This window comes from Mastigoproctus giganteus, chromosome 5, assembly GCF_048544385.1.
Source record: "Mastigoproctus giganteus isolate SK-2022 chromosome 5, ASM4854438v1, whole genome shotgun sequence".
NCBI lineage: Eukaryota > Metazoa > Arthropoda > Arachnida > Uropygi > Thelyphonidae > Mastigoproctus > Mastigoproctus giganteus.
The window spans coordinates 121,499,333-121,518,622 of NC_143579.1; the positions used below are offsets into that span (position 1 = coordinate 121,499,333).

Sequence of the window (19,290 nt, forward strand, 5' to 3'; positions counted from 1 at the left end):
CACCATCTTCACTAATCATACGTTGCAGCTCGTTGGAAAACCTCCGTTCGAACTTGCTGTTGCTCGGGTGTGAGTAGTCTTAGAACCCAGCATGCACAAATACGTGTCATATGCAATTATTCATCGTGAATATAACCATATTCTCATATGGTATATTCACGATGAATATTAGTATAGATATGAGAATATCTATACTGATATTCTTATATCTCTGAAAGTTGCCTTACTGTTATGCGACGATCTTCTGTAAAGATTACACAGGCAGTGGTTGTGGTTTCTGTGATGACAGCAGTGGTTGGAGCTCCAGGACCGCCGGTTTTTTGATTGAATCACGTCCATCTTTAATTCTAAACCACCTGCAAGCTGTGCTATGTGGAAGCATAAATTCACATAAGCCTCTTTTAATTTCATATGTTGCAGCTGACGTTTTCTTGAGACCGAAACAAAATTTGAGAGGAGCTGTTCTTCGTGTGTCACGTCCATTGTTATGTAGACGACACTTAAGAAGTTTAAACCTGACCGGCCACCAAGGTCACACAGTGCACCCAAGTCAACTGTGTAGTTACTATGTAATGCAGCTTGTTTTTGTCTAAAATTCCGCACCTCAGCTAGAAATAGCAAGCAGCACGGTTGTTCATGAAAAATTATGATCATTCTTTATTGAACAGCCCTCGTTTTTATTTCAAACTCTGGGGCTATTAATTGTACCTCAGGAGTAGGTATCTATTTCACTCCAAATTGCTTACCTAATTTTGTCCACTGTTAACAAATTACTATAGAATTGCCTTTGACCTTATCTATCCTGATAAATTATTCTTGGTGCACGTTCAAAATGCAATTTTCAACACATACCAAGTATACTGCGAAAAGAATGAAATATCGACAAGAGATGTGCACATGCATATAACTGAGCTGCTATTTGTAGTTCCGCCACCACGAGAAAGAGAGCGCAAACAAAACAACTTTGGTAGTGTTTGAACAAACTTGTAAATGATAATACAAATTTTCGTAAACGATGTTAAACTGACAGAGTGATGCAAACGTAATGAAAGTTCCTAATTTTCCAACTGCTGAACGATACACCATTAACTGATACAAATTTAAATGATCACCGGTCGGAGTTTGTAACTTCGCAGATTACAGCAAATAAACTTAACCTCCATCATTAAATATGGAATAAAGATTCTCCTTTAATTTAATTTTAGTAATGTTTTTGAATGATTATCTTTTACTTAGGTGTTCAAGAAATATCTTACCTTCTGTGGGATTGGCATTCAGAACGCCCAGCTATTCCAGATGTCTGTGCAAGAGTACACAAGGAATCAAGTAAGGATTAATCAAGCCTAATCTTTATTTACATTTTCATCAGTGCTCCAAAAATGGAAGATTTTACGAAATGGAAAGCTCGTCGGGATAATGCGTGCAGAAGGTATTTAATTGATGACATTATCAATACACATGCCGAACTGGAACAGCATTCCAGCATCCATTCCGAACCCTGATTTTTATTTCACATGCATTAATTTACATTAATCTGAAAATGTGAGTGACTAATTCGTTTATTCGAGGTATGTGGAAATGGGAATATTCAGGATAACAGAAATTCTAAATTAATATGGAATGTTTCTGTGTATGTATACCAGAAACATGTAAAAATATAATAATAATAAGATTCTTTATTAACATAAATTTTATACAATAGTGATCCCTTACACAGAAAGCCAGAGGAATCTTACAATTAGTTGTTGATACAAGTGATTTTGTTTTATAATAGAAAAAAAAAAAAAACTAAATAATAACTAATAGATAAAAACAAAGATAATAATCTAAATGTAAAAATGAAGTAGTAATTACAACGAAAAAGGACTACAAGTTGTTGTTGTTATTTGGAGCATTAGCAACTAAGGCCATATTGCTCCGGGAATATGCGGTGGTCATTCCCTGACCTTTCCGCATCCTCCGTATTTGGTGGTGATGGGCTCGAACCCCGGTCTAATTAAGAAAGCGTGTGCTACGCACTGCTGCTGCTCCTTCCCACCTGGCTACGGAGGCGCCAGATTTTTATCCGGAATCCGCCAGATTCCGGATGTTGAGCAGAACATGAAATGACATCGGCTAACTAAGATCGGCACTTACATAAATGTCCTTTACAGACAGCAAGATAGGAGACAAGAGGCCATCGCGATATGCCTTGTCTATAGTCCACAGGTCGATGTCGAGCGAGTTGAGAGTGTCCAGAGTCACATTTGGGAAGTGTCTCTTGAAATTCTGTAACGGCTGGAGCCTTGGGCGCAAGGAGGGGGTACTACGGAGATATCTGCCTGGCAAACGCCAACCAACCGTGTTCCAGATGTTGATGTGATCCTGCTTAGCTGAGCACAAATGAAGGAATGCTTTTATTTTTAGCACATGGAGACTGTGGGCGTGTATTGCAAGTTGGAGCAGAGTGAAGATTTAGATGTCGTGTAGATCTGGTGCGACCACAAGTTGGCCCACTTCAGCACCCAGAATTCAAGGCCCCGCAGTTTCCTGAGGCTGGTGGGTGGTGCCGCCGACCAAACTTCTACGGCATAGGAGAGCACACTACAGAAGTAAGTTTCTAGGTATTTCTTGATTATTTGCTTATTGTGCGTTTTGCACAGATTAATTTTCATTCCCCAGAACTCTCTTAGGGCTTTGGAATACTGAGCTTGGATTTGTTTTTTATAGGTGAGGTTGGCATCAAGGATTACTCCTAGGAATTTGACACTGTCTGTGGAAATCAGAATATTTCCTGCCAATTCCGGATGTAGAGAAGATGCAGTATCAGCAGAAGTCATCCGACTTGGCGTAAAGATGATATAGTTTGACTTCTCTGGATTGACTGACAGGCCAAAAAATTTGGCATACTTACAGAATGTATTTAGGTAGCTGTTTACAGATTCAGAGGAGGTTTGTCTTTCTTATGAGTCACCAACATGGCGTTTGCATGGCAAGTAGCATACAGTATCATCAGCATACGATAGGAAAGCTGGAATTTGATCCATTAGTGGAACGAATATTGCTGCAAATAGCAAGGCTGAGAGAGAGAACCGTCTTGTGGGATTCCTATCCCACAAGGCGACTTCGACGCTTTTAGAGACTGTAATGCCATTGCCTGTGAAGTGAAGCATTCTCCAAGATAGCAGATTATTGAGGATCTCAAGCATATTTCCGGATATCCCATAGAATCTTTCAAGCAAGGCAAGAAGAGGCGTGATTTGGACTGAGTCGAAAGCAGATTTCATGTCCAGAAAAATGGTGTTGAAGGTCTTCGTTGTCATTCCAGGCGTGAAGTATTTTCTGTGATAAGGACTATAGGCAGGTTACAGTAGATGTATTAGGCATGGCATGATAGGTATGTTCGGGCCTATGCGCAAAGATTGCGAGTGCTACATCATTATGGATGCACTTCTCGAGGCATTTGATATTGGCCTGAAGTCAGCCGGTGTTTTCGCATGAGGCTTCTTCGGAATTGCCACGACTCTCTATGATAACCAGCTTGAAGGTACCTGTGCATATTTGAGTACTTTGTTGTAGAGTTCAGTGAGCTCTTTGCTGATGAAATAAGAAACAATTTTTAGCCTAAAAAGAGATATTGCGTCAATTCCTGTGGTGAGACAGTACACTGAATAATCAATAAAAAGAAATTTAATTAAAAAATAAGGGTTAAAGAAACCATTGATGCATATTTACATTTTACAAACATTATTCATGCATTATGTAAAGTCGATGTTCAATACCCAGGTATATAGACGTGCTGCTTTGAATCTTTTATTGTTCTTGTTAGCAAATTGCATTGAATAACTGCTTAGTTCATTTGAAAGGGATTGTATAAACTGAGTTAGCTTCGCATTAGAAGCCCTCCCTTTAGGAATGGACTGGACTGTGACGCTGGTAAAGGCTGAAATTCGGGAACGGCTGATGTAAGATTGTAGTTTGCACACGTGATGATTAGTTTTTGAGTGTCTGCAAAGAAGAATGGGTCGGCGCCGAAATTTATCCATCTTCAAATGCAAATTATTGTTCATTCCGTACTGATACCAGTATCTAGACAATAGCTGACATGGTTAAGTGCTCCTGTTCTGAGGTATTATTATTAATATAATTTTATTTCCACATCAGTGGGCACTCTTGGAACAGCGTGGTTTGGCTAGAAGGGTGTACGTAATGAAAATTCCAGTTGATTACATTAATTGGAATTGCAAGAGGTCAAAACGCATTGAAAATACAACAAAGTAAAAATCAATACATAAAATAATAAACAATAAAATAAATAAATAACAAACAATAAAAAACAGCGGTGAATCCAGGAAAGCCTATGCAGGGAATTCTTTTCAAATAGTGCTTATTGTTCGTGTTTATAGAGGTCTTTCACAATGTCCTGTCTATAGCGCTTCGAGCTGCAGTAAGATGAGGCATTAATTCCCAGGGAGTTATACATTCCAAACTTATTTGCCGGGAACGCTGACCTATATTGCACATTTTGCAGAGATTGGAGACAGGGTGTTGAACTGCACCGGGTTCGTTGTGAGGTCCGAGTGTTTGCAGAAACATCTCAGATGTCAGGCGAATCCATTTGGCCGCATAGAAGTTGTGCCAAGGTGTGTAGTTTGCGCCCTTTAACTATGGTCCCAGGGTTTCATGCCCAGGTTTGCATAGAGCACGCTCCTAGAGACGGTAAACGGGTAGCTCATCTCCCTGTTTAGCCATCTCAGGAGCCAATATTCAACCCCCAGAAATCTCTTTAGTTGAGTAGAGGAAGCTCCTGGCCAGAATACCGAAGCATAGAGGGGTACGGGTATTAAATTTCTTCGGACGTATTCCAAAAGGAACTCTCCAGGCCTAGGATCGACCAGTTCCTCCCGGATTGCCCAGTACGCCGCAAGCGTTTTTAGCCTGGCCATCTTGAGGTGGTCTTTAAAAGTAAGCCCATCATCTCACTTCAACCCCAGATCCGTGTGGGAGTGAACCTTTTTAATGGCGGTCCCATTTATTGTGAGCATAATTTCATTAATAGTCCTTTTTGTGAAAGTCATCTGAGCTGCTTTCTGAAGATTCAGTTTAAGTCCCAGACGTCCTAGATAATCCTGGAGTTCAAACAGTACTATCTGATTTTCATAGGCGACTGCCTCAGCTTTTGCTGGATCATCGGATGTGACCAGTATCTTAAGATCATCAGCGTATGAAATGAAGTTTGAGTGCTTCGCAAGGAACTCTAGTGCTGCGGCAAAAAAACATGATGAAAGAACTCCTCTTTGTGGGATGCCGACAGAGGTTGTGGTGGTCCTCTCCAATCTATGATCATATTTAATAAAGATTTGCCTGTTCATGAGGAGTTGATGGAGGATAGCAAGACCTTCGATTCTGAAATAATGCTTCAAAATTTTAACTAGCTCTGTTGTGCTGAGTGTGTCAAAAGCTGCTTGTATGTCTAGGAATAGATTTCAAGTTGTTTCTTAGAGTTAAGGGCTTTTTGGATTTCCCAACTGGTCAATAATAGATTTGAAAGCGTAGACCTCCTAGGAATAACAATATGAAGATGCTGTGGACGCACATTGAAGCAGTGATCGACTAAGGTGGACTGTATCGTTTTTTCAAACACTTTTAGTAGTCCACAGGAAATAGAGATTGCTCTGCAGTCCCTGTGAGCTCTTGGTTTATTAGTTTTTGGAACTGGTAAAGCATGGTAGACATTCCATATTGTTGGTGTGATACTGGTCTCGAGGATACGGTGAAGAGGTAATGTAACAGGTCAATCACATAGAAACTGCATATTTTGAGGATAAAGAGGGGGAAATCCGTCTGGACCAACTGTAGATTTATTGGAAAGGCTGTTTATTGCTTTCATAATCATTTCCCTTGAGATCATAACATGCGCAAGCTCGGTTCCGGCCTTATCTGTGATGGCCGCTATAGGGAGGGAGGGGCGGTTGTTTTTCCTGGTCAGGGTGGAAGGTTGACTGTGACTACAGTTTCTTTCAAAAAAAAAAAGAAAACTTTTATTTTTATTTTTTTTTTATAGCCTCAACTTTTTTTTTTTTTCCTCTTTTCATTTTTTTCCCTTATTTCATTTTTTTTTCTTCTTTTTTTTTTTTTTATGGCCTCTGTCAGGAAGCTCAGGCTACCCTGGCAGAGGCCAGCCAGAGTATAATGGGCAGCCTGGCTCACCTCCCAGTGGTTGTGGCGGACAACGTAGGGTCCCACTAGGGGCCCCACGGCCAAGCAGTCAGACACAACAACAGAACAAAGCACAATACTACATTAACCAGACAATACACTCTTTTTTTCTGGCTGTGCAGTAGTTCTGCATTTCATCACAGAGAACATGGTACAGATGTGGGAAACCACAGGTGGCGCCTGAACCTAAATACTATGTGACTACAGTTTTATTGTTTCTTTGTCCATTTACACCTGACGGTCACTTGCGGAAACGAGACGCTTGGAATGCCTAAATCTTCTCTGGATATACTTCCGATGTATATCCAGAGAAGTGTGCCTTTTTCCGAACACGCAGGAAATTCGCTCTTTTTGTTTCTTGTAAGCAATGTGATCTAGAATGGAGCCAGACTTTTTCCAGGGTCTGTAGGCTTTTTGGTTTAGATTAAAAGCCTATTTCATTTCGGAGTTGATCCATCACTTTGTGTTTGAGGAGATTTTAATTGTCTTCGACGCACCAATGAGAGAAACGTGTTGAATTCATTAGAAATGGCATTCATTGCCACTCCCACTGGTTTGAAGCAGAGATTATTCCAATTAAATGCTTTAAGTTCAGTGAGGATAACATTTGGCCTGACCAGGTTGGTTGATAACGTGGTTACTGTATGCACCAGGTCTGCGGATTTGGTCCCAGCGACTGAGGTTGCAGGTGCCTGTGCAATTTAAAACACTATTGGTAGGTGGTCCGACACGAATTTAGAGTTATAGGGAATGATTTGTATTTGTTCAAAATTGTGGTAGATGCTGTCCAGGACTTGATTTCCTGTGGTCGGTGGTGTATTCAGTGGGATATGCCCCCAGGTCCGCATGGTATCTTCCATGTCTTGCCTTGCATCCTTGGCAGAGGCAGATTCAAATCTCCTAAAATGGTTGTTTGGACATCGGGGCGTAGATGAGCAGACATCCATGAGATAAGATCCTCTCAGTTTGATGGGGCGTGTCCTGGTGGGAGATACACAAGGCAGATTTGGATCCTTTTTTCATTTTTGCTGAAAATTGCAATGGTTGCTTCATAGTTTGATGTTTTACTGCTGTAGACATGTATCTGCCTGAAAGAGGTCTTGTAGAAGATGGCAACACCACATCCTCTCTTATCCTTCCTGGAGCTTGCAATATATTGATAATGAGTGGACGAGAGGAGCAATCCAAGTTGTTTTCCCTCATCAACCCATGTTTCCGAGATGCAAATGAAATCAATGTCTTCCTGGAGAGCAGGGCTTGCAAAGTATGTAGCTTGTTAGCAAGACTCTTAACAATTTGTAGAAAAAAATGTTAATGTCGTTTGGGTTACATCCATTTGCCTTTTGTCAATCGATTGCTATGGTGTACACTAGGGGCCTTGTGGTTGGTATCTTTTTTTTTTGGATGAATGGCTTAATTAAGGCACCTGTCGGCCATACTGCTGGGTTGAGCACCTCGTGTAGATGTGCCCGACGGTAAGACAGAACAAACGAGGAATATGAGGGGTATTTTGTTTTGAGGGCTCTAACCTCTACCTTTACGTCAAACTCTATGTCCAGGAAGCTTTTGATAACAGTGGTCTGGGTAGTAGGTGCCAGCCTAGTGATGAACAGCTTGGCAAGGGAAGTCACTGCTGTGATGTTGTAAATTTCGCAAACTTGCCTGAGCCGAGAGTTTCCATGGAAGTTTTTGTCCGTTGAGTACGCGTAGTGGTTGAATTAAGGGCGTCCGTTCCGTCTGGATTTGACATGATGCATCTGGTAGACGTGTCCCCATTTGTGCTAGCAACTGCTGTCTGAACGACTTGTTTACAAGATCTAGTGGGTCCCTTGGCGTCAATCCGGAGTTTATGTACTGCTCGCTTGGCAGGGGAGAAGAGGGCTGAGTTAGGTTCTCTGCAGTAACAGCCGATGGGGTAGTTGTTTAAGGGGAGCTGGGAAATTAGTGAACGCTTGTTACTGGAGTGGGGGAGGTACCCCGTTTGGATGGCATCTGGTCACTGTGATTTTGAGGTATCGCGAATGGCTCAGCGGCAGTCGAACAAATAGACAAAGGTCACTCGTGGGACAGCCAAGTGTGGCAACGACGCCTGTGGTGAACGTCGTATATCACGTCTCTTAACACAGCAGTGACGTAGCACAGCGGCCTAGCTAACCACCCACTACAACGTAGGAACGGCACGACCAATATCCACATGGACTATGCAACAGATATTAATTCATATAGGCCATCGCAGTCGATGCCCGTCACGGGTACCCGTGTTCACTGCGAGACAGTACCTTGCATGAGCACGTTAGTGTTGGACCACTGACATTTGGAAATTTGTTGCCTGATCTGATGAATCTCGTTTCCAAATCTATCGCGCTGATAAGGTGCATCGGCATTTGAAGAAAGCAACAGGAGGCCATGGCAGCTGGATGCACTGTTGGTGTTTGGTAGGCTAAAAAAAAACACAGTTGATTACATTAGGGTCACCTGGAAAGCCACTTTCAACTACCCATGTGTACTGTGTCTGTAAATTGCGTATGTTCTCTGGTCGATTTGTCTGCTTTTCTGCACGAAAAACCCCAGTTTTTTTTTTTCAGGGAAAAGCCTTGCTATCTACGCTTGAGACCAACTAACTCAGCCACGGAGTGAAAAAAAAAGCCATAAAAGTTCTTCGCGTCATTGACGTGATTCGAACCCGCGCCTTTTCCGCTCGGTGTGGGGAGGACGGTGACGACACCATTGTGTTACACACGTAGACGTTCGGTAGGCTGGAGGTGGTGGTGTAATGATTTGGGCACTATTGTCGTTTCATGCCCTGGAATCTGATCACCGTTGATCAATGGCTCAATTGGAACGCCTACCTTTCTATCGTTCATAGCGCCTATTCATTCTGGTAGTGAGTAGGACATGGTAGCAGAATTACCTTCTGCATCAGAGGCAGGTACAACCTCTTATTTAGAAGGGTACACAATGACAGAAGAGAATGAAGAAATATAGGATCTACCTTCGCTGTACGAAGTAATTTCAAACATGGGAAAGATATGATGTTTCCTTATGGGAAAATCAAATAAAGTTGCCAAGACCGCTGGTAATATAATAATTGAAAAATGGTCAAATCTAGAAATCATAGCTGCAGCTCTTTTAATAGAAAACAAAAAAACTTAAGACAATTAATCACGAAGTAAACGTATGAGCAAATTTAATACCTAAGGTCATATAAACCTTTTCTACATTATCATCAGTTAAGACAAATCAGGGTCAATTGTCGGTTGGTCAGGCTACTCAGACGGTGGACGTGAAACATGAAGAGACTCAATGGCAGATCTTTACTCCTGAGCTGTCATATGCTGATCTTCTTTGAAGGGAACTACCATCTAAAGGAAAACCAGTTCCTAGTAAGAATGTTTTAATACTCAGGCCTACTAAGACAGATTTCAATATTAGTGCGGAGATTAAGAATATAGTGACCAATTATGCTGAAAACAGAATTTAAAACTGCGAAAACGAAGTATGTTAGGCTTGCTCAGAATAAAAGTTTAGGTTTGGAAACGGAATCGAAATTAGATTTGCTAAGTATTTCAACGTCCGATTCTCTATCTTCCGCTGGAATCTCTACTGGGATTCCCAAGAGAGCAAATCCATCTATATTGATATGTGATGTTCCAAAGGAGTTAAGCAAGGAAGAATTTGTGGAGGAATTGTGTAATACAAATTTAATTGATTGTGGATTTACATTAGGGGAGGTTAAGAAGAATATAGTGTTTAGATATATAATAAAATCTCGGTCTTCGTTTACTGATCATTGTGTCATTAGCATTTTTCCTCAGATTTATAGGAGTATTTCTACCATGGATAGCAGAGTCGGTAGAGTCGCCGTGCTCCCTACACAGGGTGGAAAAGACCTGGGTCTTTTTCTCAGTACCCAGGTATTTTCCTGGGCCTATGAAAAAGTTGGCTGACTAAGTCTCGTGCAAGAGTAGATGGTTTTTTCTCTCCCGGAAACTCGGGTTTTTCATCCAGCAAACAGAAAATCATTCACAGAACACATGCCATTTACAGATAATACATATGGCTCAATGTGACCTTAGTCGCATCAGCGACTGAAACACCACCTCAACTACCATGGATAGGCCTTTTGTGATAGTTACCAAATGTTTTCTGTGTCCGGGTTATCAACATACAACACAGTATTGTTTTCACAACTCGCCATCTTGTGGACATTGTGCTCATCGTTGTCATGTTTACGCTAAATGTCTATTCAAGGAAGAACCTGCTTGCTGCAAGAGACGAAAAAGGGATTTCCATCATTTTATTGGAGAACCAGACTGTAGCGAATACAAAGGAGCCATAGATTTTGTACGGTCAAGAATTGCAGATCAGTAATCTTACAAGTGTTGGATAATAATAATATTAGTAATAATGTTGAAATATAAATTAAAATTCTGCATTTAAATGGTCAACGGTCACGTGTAGTTGCGGACAAGATTAGGGTTGCTTCCGAGGAGAATTCCGTGGGATATCGCTGTAATTCAAGAACCATATTTCACTAAGGAACAGCTTAATCAGTCTTCTAGAATAATGGGTTTCTATACAAGATCTAGAGTAATACAAACCGGTATACTAGCCTTTAACACATACTGTGGAATCAGTGTTTCTCAACCTTTTAATTGCTGCGGCACACTTCTAAAGGCTCTAAAATTTTGCTGAACACTTTTAAAGGCTATAAAATTTTGCGGCACATTGCGCACTACATTCACCACTATATGAATATACGAGTATACTCATAATGGGTTTTTCCATAAGATCTAGAGTAATACAAACCAGTATAGTAGTGTTTAACACATATACTGTGGAATCAGTGTTTCTCAACCTTTTCATTGCTGCGGCACATTTTTAAAGGCTCTAAAATTTTGCGGCATATTGCACACTACAATCACTACTATACTCATACGAGTATAATATACGAATATACTCATACTATATTCGTATATTTACAAACGGAAGTTGTGAATATATCGGTCTGGGGGATACGGTTGGGATGGTCAACAGGAATCCCTCCTTGACTATATACTCATGGATAAAGAGCGCCACAGAAGACTAGTGGATGTCAAAGTCATTCCTAGTGTCTCCTTGGACAGTGATCAGAGGTTAGTTGTTGGAGTTTTAAGATTCCCTAAATTGAAGAGGATCAAAATAACAAGAGAGCGAAAACACTATGGCTGTGGAAGTTGAAAGAAGAGGAAAAAGGGGCGATGTTCAGAGATGAGTTCAGGAAGGTTGTACCTAACACAGTGATGACCAGCATTGAATCAGAATTGAAAGCATTCAAAGACTGTATAGTAGGACTGACAGAGCAGGTTTGTGGAAGGACAAGCAATAGAAGGAGATGGAAAGAAACCCCATGGTGGAATGATAGGACGAGAGAAGCTGTGAAAATCAAGAATAATGCATTCAGGACCTACTTTCAGAACAGATATGAAACCGTGAAGAGAGAGGCCAAGAGGATAGTTAACGAGGAAAAAAGACTGTGGTTGGAAGAATGGAGTGGAACTCTACGACGAGATATCGGCGGTAATAAAAAGACGCTGTATGGTATGGTGAGGAAAAGGAGAAGAGATGGTGAACAGAGCAAATACTTGATGGATGAGAATGAGAACCTAATAACCAAGGACGAAGAGATAAGAGGAACATGGAAAAAGTATAAGAAGTATTTTGAAAATCTGTTGAACGTGCAGGACAAAGGCAGGTTGATCATAAAAGAGGGGATGAAAGCGAAGATACGGAGAGAGAGAGAGCAGACAGACTTGACTTGGAATGATGTAGTGCAGGCATGGAAATACATCAAAACAGGTAAGTCTGCTGGTATGGATGAGAAAAATTGAGAAATGCTGAAGGCTACAGGCGTGGCAGGGATAGCGTGGACATACAGACTGTTCCGTAAGATCTGGGATGAGAGACAGGTGCCGAAGGACTGGAAAGAAGGTTTGATCATCCCGTTTTTCAAGAAGGGGAACAGGAAAAAGTGTTCCAATTATAGAGGCATCACACTGACATCGCATGTGAGTAAGCTGTGTTAGAGCGGAAGATAAGAGGAACGATTGAAAATAGTATGACCGAGGAACAGTACGGCTTTAGGCCTGGCAGATCGACGGTGGATCTAATTTTCTGCATCAGGCAACTGATGGAAAAGTGTTATGAACACAAAGAATTATGGATGGCATTTTTGGATATAAAGAAAGCGTTTGATGCCGTAAAGAGAGAGAGAGAGAGAGAGAGAGAGAGAGAGAGAGAGAGAGAGAGAGAGAGAGAGAGAGAAGTGTGGGAGGTTTTGAGAAACTTGGGGATAGAGGAACATCTTGTGGAGAAAATTGAGAAAATGTGCACCAATACAGTGAGCAAAGTAAGAACAGTGGCGGGGTTGACGGAAAGCTTCGAAATAACATCAAGTTTGAGGCAAGGAGGCGTCCCGTCACCGCTACTGTTCATAGCTGTCATGAATGATGTGCAATGTAGAGTGATGGAACAACTTGTACAGGACCAGATGAAAGTCAACTCTTTGCAGATGACCTCTGCATATAGGGAGAGAGTAGGGAACAAGTGCAACGGCAAGGTGATATGGGCTAGTATGGCCAATGAATTTGGACTGGTTTTCAGTCGGGAGAAGAGTGAAGTAATGGTTCTAAAGAGGAGTGGCGAGCTTGACGGATACATTACAATGGAAGGGAAACAGCTAAAAATGGTTTACAACTTCAAGTATCTAGGAAGCACCATTACAAAGACTGGAATAATAGACGAAGAAATAAGTAGAAGGATACAAGCGGGTGGGAATTTCTATAGACAGACAAAAGATCTGATCTGGAACAGGAACATACCACTGAAGTGTAAGAAGGCTATATAACAGGCCTATTACGTACCAATTCTGACATATGCATCTGAAACTTGGACTATGAGGTAAAAAGATGAAAGCAGAATTCAGGGTGCAGAAATGAGATTTGTGAGGAGCATAGCCGGAAAGACAAGACGCGACAAAATTAGGAATGATGTTATTAGGGAGAAAATTCCGGTTGAAAAACTCCAGAATAGGATTGAAAGGTCCCGTTTGAAATGGTTTGGACATGTCAAGAGGATGAACGAGAGGCGTTTGCCAAGAATGTTAGATTTACAATTAAGGGACAAAAGACCAAGGGGGAGATCAAGAATGAGATGGCAGGACATGATAAAGACCGATGTCTTTATCAAAGAGAGGAGGAAATTGGAGTGAAATCAAAGACGGAGAGAAGTACACGGACAGGGCAAGACCGCAAGGTTTCATACGTCGACCCGTTGAATAGCGGAATGATGATAGATGATGATGATGAGTATTCACAAACGGTTGTTGGGTATATTTAATAATACACTTATTATTTGGGTAGTATAGGTGAACAAATCTAGTACTACCAACCAAAACATTACGTCACGTTGACCACCGGAGGGCACTCAGATCGGCCCAGAGTAAATAAATGATTTTTTTGTTTAAATTAATTTTTATTATAAAACTTGGATTTATTAATTTGCATTTTCCGCGGCACACTTGAAACATACTCGCAGCACACAGGTTCAGAAACACTGCTGAGTGTAGATGTTACTTGTTATTAATAGATTATGCAATATATGTGCTACCTGTATCCATGTTGCTTATCATTCATTTTCTTTCTTTTTCACTTTCATCATTATACTGTCCGACTTTTCAAGATTTCAGTGATTCTTTAAACTTTTTAGAATCTGCTATTACTTTTTTAAGAAAAAAAACCATTCTCATAACATTTGATGTTAATGCTAAATCTCGGATTTGGTTTGATCTACTAATTTTCGTGGTCAGTTACTTGAGGATTTTTTATTTAGCCATATACTTAATAAACCTTCACAGTTTTCGACTTATAGAGTTCCACAGCACATTCTAACAAAGAAGTGACTCTTGAAACTATCTTTTAGAGGGGGATCTGTTTTTGATTGGTCTATAATAACACATTGGACAATAAGTGAATACAGAGACATAGTGTTTTTGTTTGATCTGCATATAAAATTCATCCACACCTCAGGTCAATCTGGTCTGGAAACTCATTAGAGTACTGAGAATGGGAAAGAATTCCTTTTGAAAGTGTAGCGTCCATATGCTGCTTAATTGTCAATGATTTAAGGCAACTGAAGTTTGCCCTTGCTCTAGAAGTGTAAAGTAAAGTGTGTTAGCTGTCTGACGGCACCAGGGATTTCCCCCATCTCCACGTTGTATACTCTGTTTATGCATCACAGTACTCTGTGGAGGCCAGGGATTTAAAAGTGAGTGGAGTGTAGTGTTATGATCTGTTGTTCTTCTGACCATTTAGCCGTTGGGCCCCTAATGGGACCCACTGTTGCCCACACTTTGCCACGAGGAGACAGGTCAGATACCCAGTAGAATTTTAAGTACTCTGGCAGGCCCTGCCATCTAGTTTCCGAATACTTCAGTGGCAAATACCTATAGAAAAAAAAAGGGGGGGGGGGAAGATTGCGGTGAATTTACAGCCGAATTGGGGTATAGGTTTAACAATCCAGATGTAAGCCGTGGAATTTTTATCAGACCCATCTGTCTGACCGGAAGGTCGCATGCCATTCGTGAGGGCTTGCGCTCTGTAATGCGAACAGGGATTAGTGTTCGCTATGATCGCTACTCGTCGTTTGGTGCACTCGATCGCATCCGGTTGTTGGCTTATTCGTGAGGGCGCGCTGCCAGATGCATCGCTAGTAAAATCGACGAGTCAGCTGGTCGACTTAGTCTCTTGGCTTGTCTTGCGCTCCAAAAGAGCAGGATTGACATAGTACGGCTTAATCAGTGTTCCGATGGGTCAACTGGAAGGCTGTTTCAGAATTGCAAACTGGCAAGAATCACAATCGATCTTGAACAAGGTGAACGTTGGTCTCCTTGAGGAAAGTTAACGCCCAGTGACCACTAGGTTAAAATCCTCCTCGATAATAGTTGCCACCTGTTCAAATGTGCTAGGTACACACCGTGAAACAAATAAACTCCTACGACTGCGCTTTACACCATACATGTCAGGTATAAACATCACCTGTAAAAAAAAAAAAAAAAAAAAACAGGCGCCTCCTTAGCCAGGTGGGAAGGAGCAGCAGTGCGTAGCACACGCTTCTTGATTAGACCGGGGTTCGAGCCCGTCACCACCAAATACGGAGGATGCGGAAAGGTCAAGGGAATGACCACCGCATATTCCCGGAGCAATATGGCCTTAGTTGCTAATGCTCCTAAAAATCAAACAACAACAACATCGCCTGTAAAATAGACTGATAAGCCGTTCTAGTCACAAAATTACTGCTGAATTGTCTCGATGGTTTTTGGTTTCTACTAGCTGGTCTCTTGGCGAGATGCTGATAGAAGGGAACCATTAAGAGGGTTTCCTCCTAAAATGTCAGCCAGGAAGGTGGTATTTTACTTACAGAATGACCAATAGCTATAGCGCCATCTGGTGTGCAACACTGAGCCAAACAATTTCATTCTAATTAATGCTATTTCTAATTGTGATTAATATCAATGTTGCTAATTTGATAAAATTAGTTACGAATTAATTACTTTTAAGCAATTATTAACTTTAATTAATGCCTGCTTCTATTTTCAGATTGTATTTCTTTATGAATTTACATTACCTTGAATGATCCATTAAAAATCGTTACAATCATATTTCATGCTTGTTGCATACTAAATATACTCTCTCTCCTATCCATAATAAAAATATATAGTCCCACTACAGTTTATAAATCATAGTGTCAAAAATAAAATTCTTCTCGAACTGCATACAACTTTAAATAATACTTATACATACATTCAGAAATTTTTTTTTGGCTGGTGCAGCATAAGCCTCAGGCTTCCTTGCACCATATGGCTAATAATAATAATAATAATAATAATAATAATAATAATAATAATAATAATAAACCATACGTACAACATTAAATAATAATTATACATACAAGTTAAAAAAAAAAACTGAACTATTATATTAGGATCACCCCATAAGTTATTACATATACGTTGTGTATTCTCTGGTCGAGTTGTCTGTTTTGCTGGAGGAAATAACTCCAGTTTCTTGGGGGGCGAAAAACTTGCTATCTACACCTGAGACCGACTAACTCAGCCACGAAGTGAAAAAAAAAAAGTTCTTGGCGTTATCGACGGGACTCAAACCCGGGCCTTTTCCACCTTGTGTAGGGAGGATGGTGACAATACCACTGTGTTACCGGCGCAGTCGTATATAAGTTTAAATAACACCGTATTCAAAGAAACTCTATCGACAACAGAGCATGTGCATTACTACTCTGTGGTATTTGATCGTTGCGTTAGCTTTTGCATCGGTAGCGTAGGGAGTAACTGAACGAGCGACCACTACTAAAAAGCCAAACTATTATTTTTAGGCCACACGAATAATTAAATTCATCTGCCATGCTGTGTGTCATGTCATATGTCTGTTAATTGCGTGTGTTCTATGGTCGATTTGTCTGTTTTGCTGTACGAAAAATCCCAGATTCTGGCGGTAAAACCTTGCTATTTACGTCTGAGACCGACTAACTCAGCTACGGAGTGAAAAAACAGTCCATTAAAATTCCTCGCGCCATCAACGGGATTCGAACCCGGGCCTTTTCCACCTGGTGTGGGGAGGACGGTGACGATACCACTGCGCACCACGCAGACAGTGACCCCTACTACTCTGTGTGAGAAACAACACAACATAACCATATCCCGCACACTTTTAAATCTGAGAGCCAATATGTTTGCCTTAGTGTCCGAACACGTTTTATCGTGCTCCTGATTTTTAGTGGAATTTAGTAGTTAAAATGTGTATACAGGGTGTTTCAAAACTGATGGTCAATAATTTAAAGGTGAACTGCACAGACTACAATATGCAAAAAAAGCCTAGTAAACATGGATCCTTAAGTGGATCGTTTTCGAGATATTGCACATTTCTAGTTGGGATCCATCACTGGCAAGGTGAACTGTACAGAATTGGAATCTACCACTGACTTGTTTGTTTAGGTTAAGTTATGCTCATTCTCTCCCTTTCTCAATGCTCTGAGACGTAGCAGGCATACTGGTACTTGTCAAAGGATAGTCAACATGGAAAGAGGTTACAGCAGCGAAGGAGATACGGACATGCACTTCATGTATGGTAAAGCCAACGGCAGTGCACTCGAGGCTGCACGTTTGTACCAAGAAGAATTTCCCCGCCGAAGGCAGCCCAACAGGCGCACATTCATCAGGGTACATCAACGACTTAGAGACATGGGCACTTCGCACCAGTGGCGCCTCCGTAGCCAGGTGGGAAGGAGCAGCAGTGCGTAGCACACACTTCTTGATTAGACCGGGGTTCGAGCCCGTCACCACCAAATACGGAGGATGCGGAAAGGTCAGGGAATGACCACCGCATATTCACGGAGCAATATGGCCTTAGTTGCTAATGCTCCTAAAAACCAAATAATAACAACAACAACAACTTCGCACCAGCAGTACTAGCAGGTAGGCCTAGAAGCATAAACCTGATGTTGAGGAAAGGGTGTTAGAAAGAATATATATATATATATATATATATATATATATATATATATATTTTTTTTTTTTTTTTAATTTGTGTTTTGTGTTTGGGTGGCTCTTAGAGCATAGGTTCATCTCCGCCTCGTTACTCTGTTCAGTTTTTATAAACTCTGCTAAAATAAGGCCATGTGTATGTACTGGAAAGAAAAAAATAAAATTTTCCTTTTTTTTTTTTTTTTTTTTTTTTTTTTCATCCCGCATAGGAAAATGCCATGCGTGGCGAGGATACAGGAAAAGGAAAGAGAAGAGAGAAAGATAAAAAATAAATAAAAAATAAAGAAAGTTTTTCATCCCGCACGGACAGGAAAGAAAAAAAAAAACAAGTGTTCGTGAGCTTAGTTGTGTTCTGTAATTTAGTGTCTTGTTTTGGCATTTTGGCTACACAGAAGCAGTAATCCTCAGCATAACTGATTGCTACCCGGAAGCAGCAATCCTCACTAACAGCATAACCCCTCCTCCTTTTCTCTCCTCTCTATCCTTTCTGTACACATTGTGCTCCCCAAATTCAAATTCGGCATTCATGATATTTGTGTTACAACACATCTCTGATATACCAACAATATCTGCCTTTGATTTCTTGACTAACACCTCAAAGTCACCAAATTTATTTACTATACTCCTAGCAGGCGGCTCCGTAGCCAGGTGGGAAGGAGCAGTAGGCATAGCAAACGCTTCTTGATTAGACCGGGGTTCGAGCCCGTCACCACCAAATACGGAGGATGCTGAAAAGGTCAGGGAATGACAACCGCATATTCTCCGAGCAATATGGCCTTAGTTGCTAAAGCTCCTAAAAACCGAATAACAAACAAACAATATACTCCTAGGATTGGTGTACATGCAAGTATACATGCACCTGTTCTTACTCTTAGTTACCCTAACACATCACATGTATACTTGTTCCATGATGACTTCCAGCAGTTCTTAAAATAGCTAGCAGCTTGCAGTCTAGGCTGTTCCTCATTCAAATATAAGCAATGCAAGAATTATTTTCACATCTGCCTGTGTCTAATGTTAATCTATTAGGATGTGCATCCCCCGCGCTAGCAGTTTTCCGACCCACCTAACACTGCCTCGATAGCATCAGCACATATTCTTGCACCTTTTCTATTTAAGTGTATCCCATCCCTGGAAAAGTAATCTCTCCTGTTAACAAGAACAGCCACGCTGAGAAAAATTCTACCCCACGAGACTTGCATAATCTCCCCAGGGCCAAATTGATTGACAAGGCTCTCATCATTTACTCCCTCCTAACATGTCTGGGGGCCTTAGAGGGTAATAGGCATTCTGTGGGTTATCAGACACTCAGCCTAAAACACTGATGGATCCAATATCTCTCTATTACAGAAGATTTAGGAGAAGTCCAGTTGGCCTGCCTCCCTAAAATCCACTCATGCACACCTTCTCGATGGTAAGCCCTGTTACGTCACTTAGGTGGCAACGAACGTGTAGAGCGGTTCCCTTCAAGATGCCTGGTCAGCGTGAAGAGGAAA

General features: G+C 41.1%; 1 protein-coding gene across 3 annotated transcripts in view; it reads left to right on the forward strand.

Annotated features, from left to right (window-relative positions):
* The window catches only part of LOC150085670 (cGMP-specific 3',5'-cyclic phosphodiesterase-like), a 575,777-nt gene that overhangs the window by 213,516 nt on the left and 342,971 nt on the right, over positions 1–19,290 (forward strand). For all 3 annotated transcript variants that reach the window (XM_090374174.1, XM_090374175.1, XM_090374176.1), the window contains exon 4: positions 1,237–1,326. In XM_090374174.1, coding sequence (XP_090230300.1) covers positions 1,237–1,326 — 90 coding nt within the window. The remainder of the gene's footprint in view (positions 1–1,236; positions 1,327–19,290) is intronic.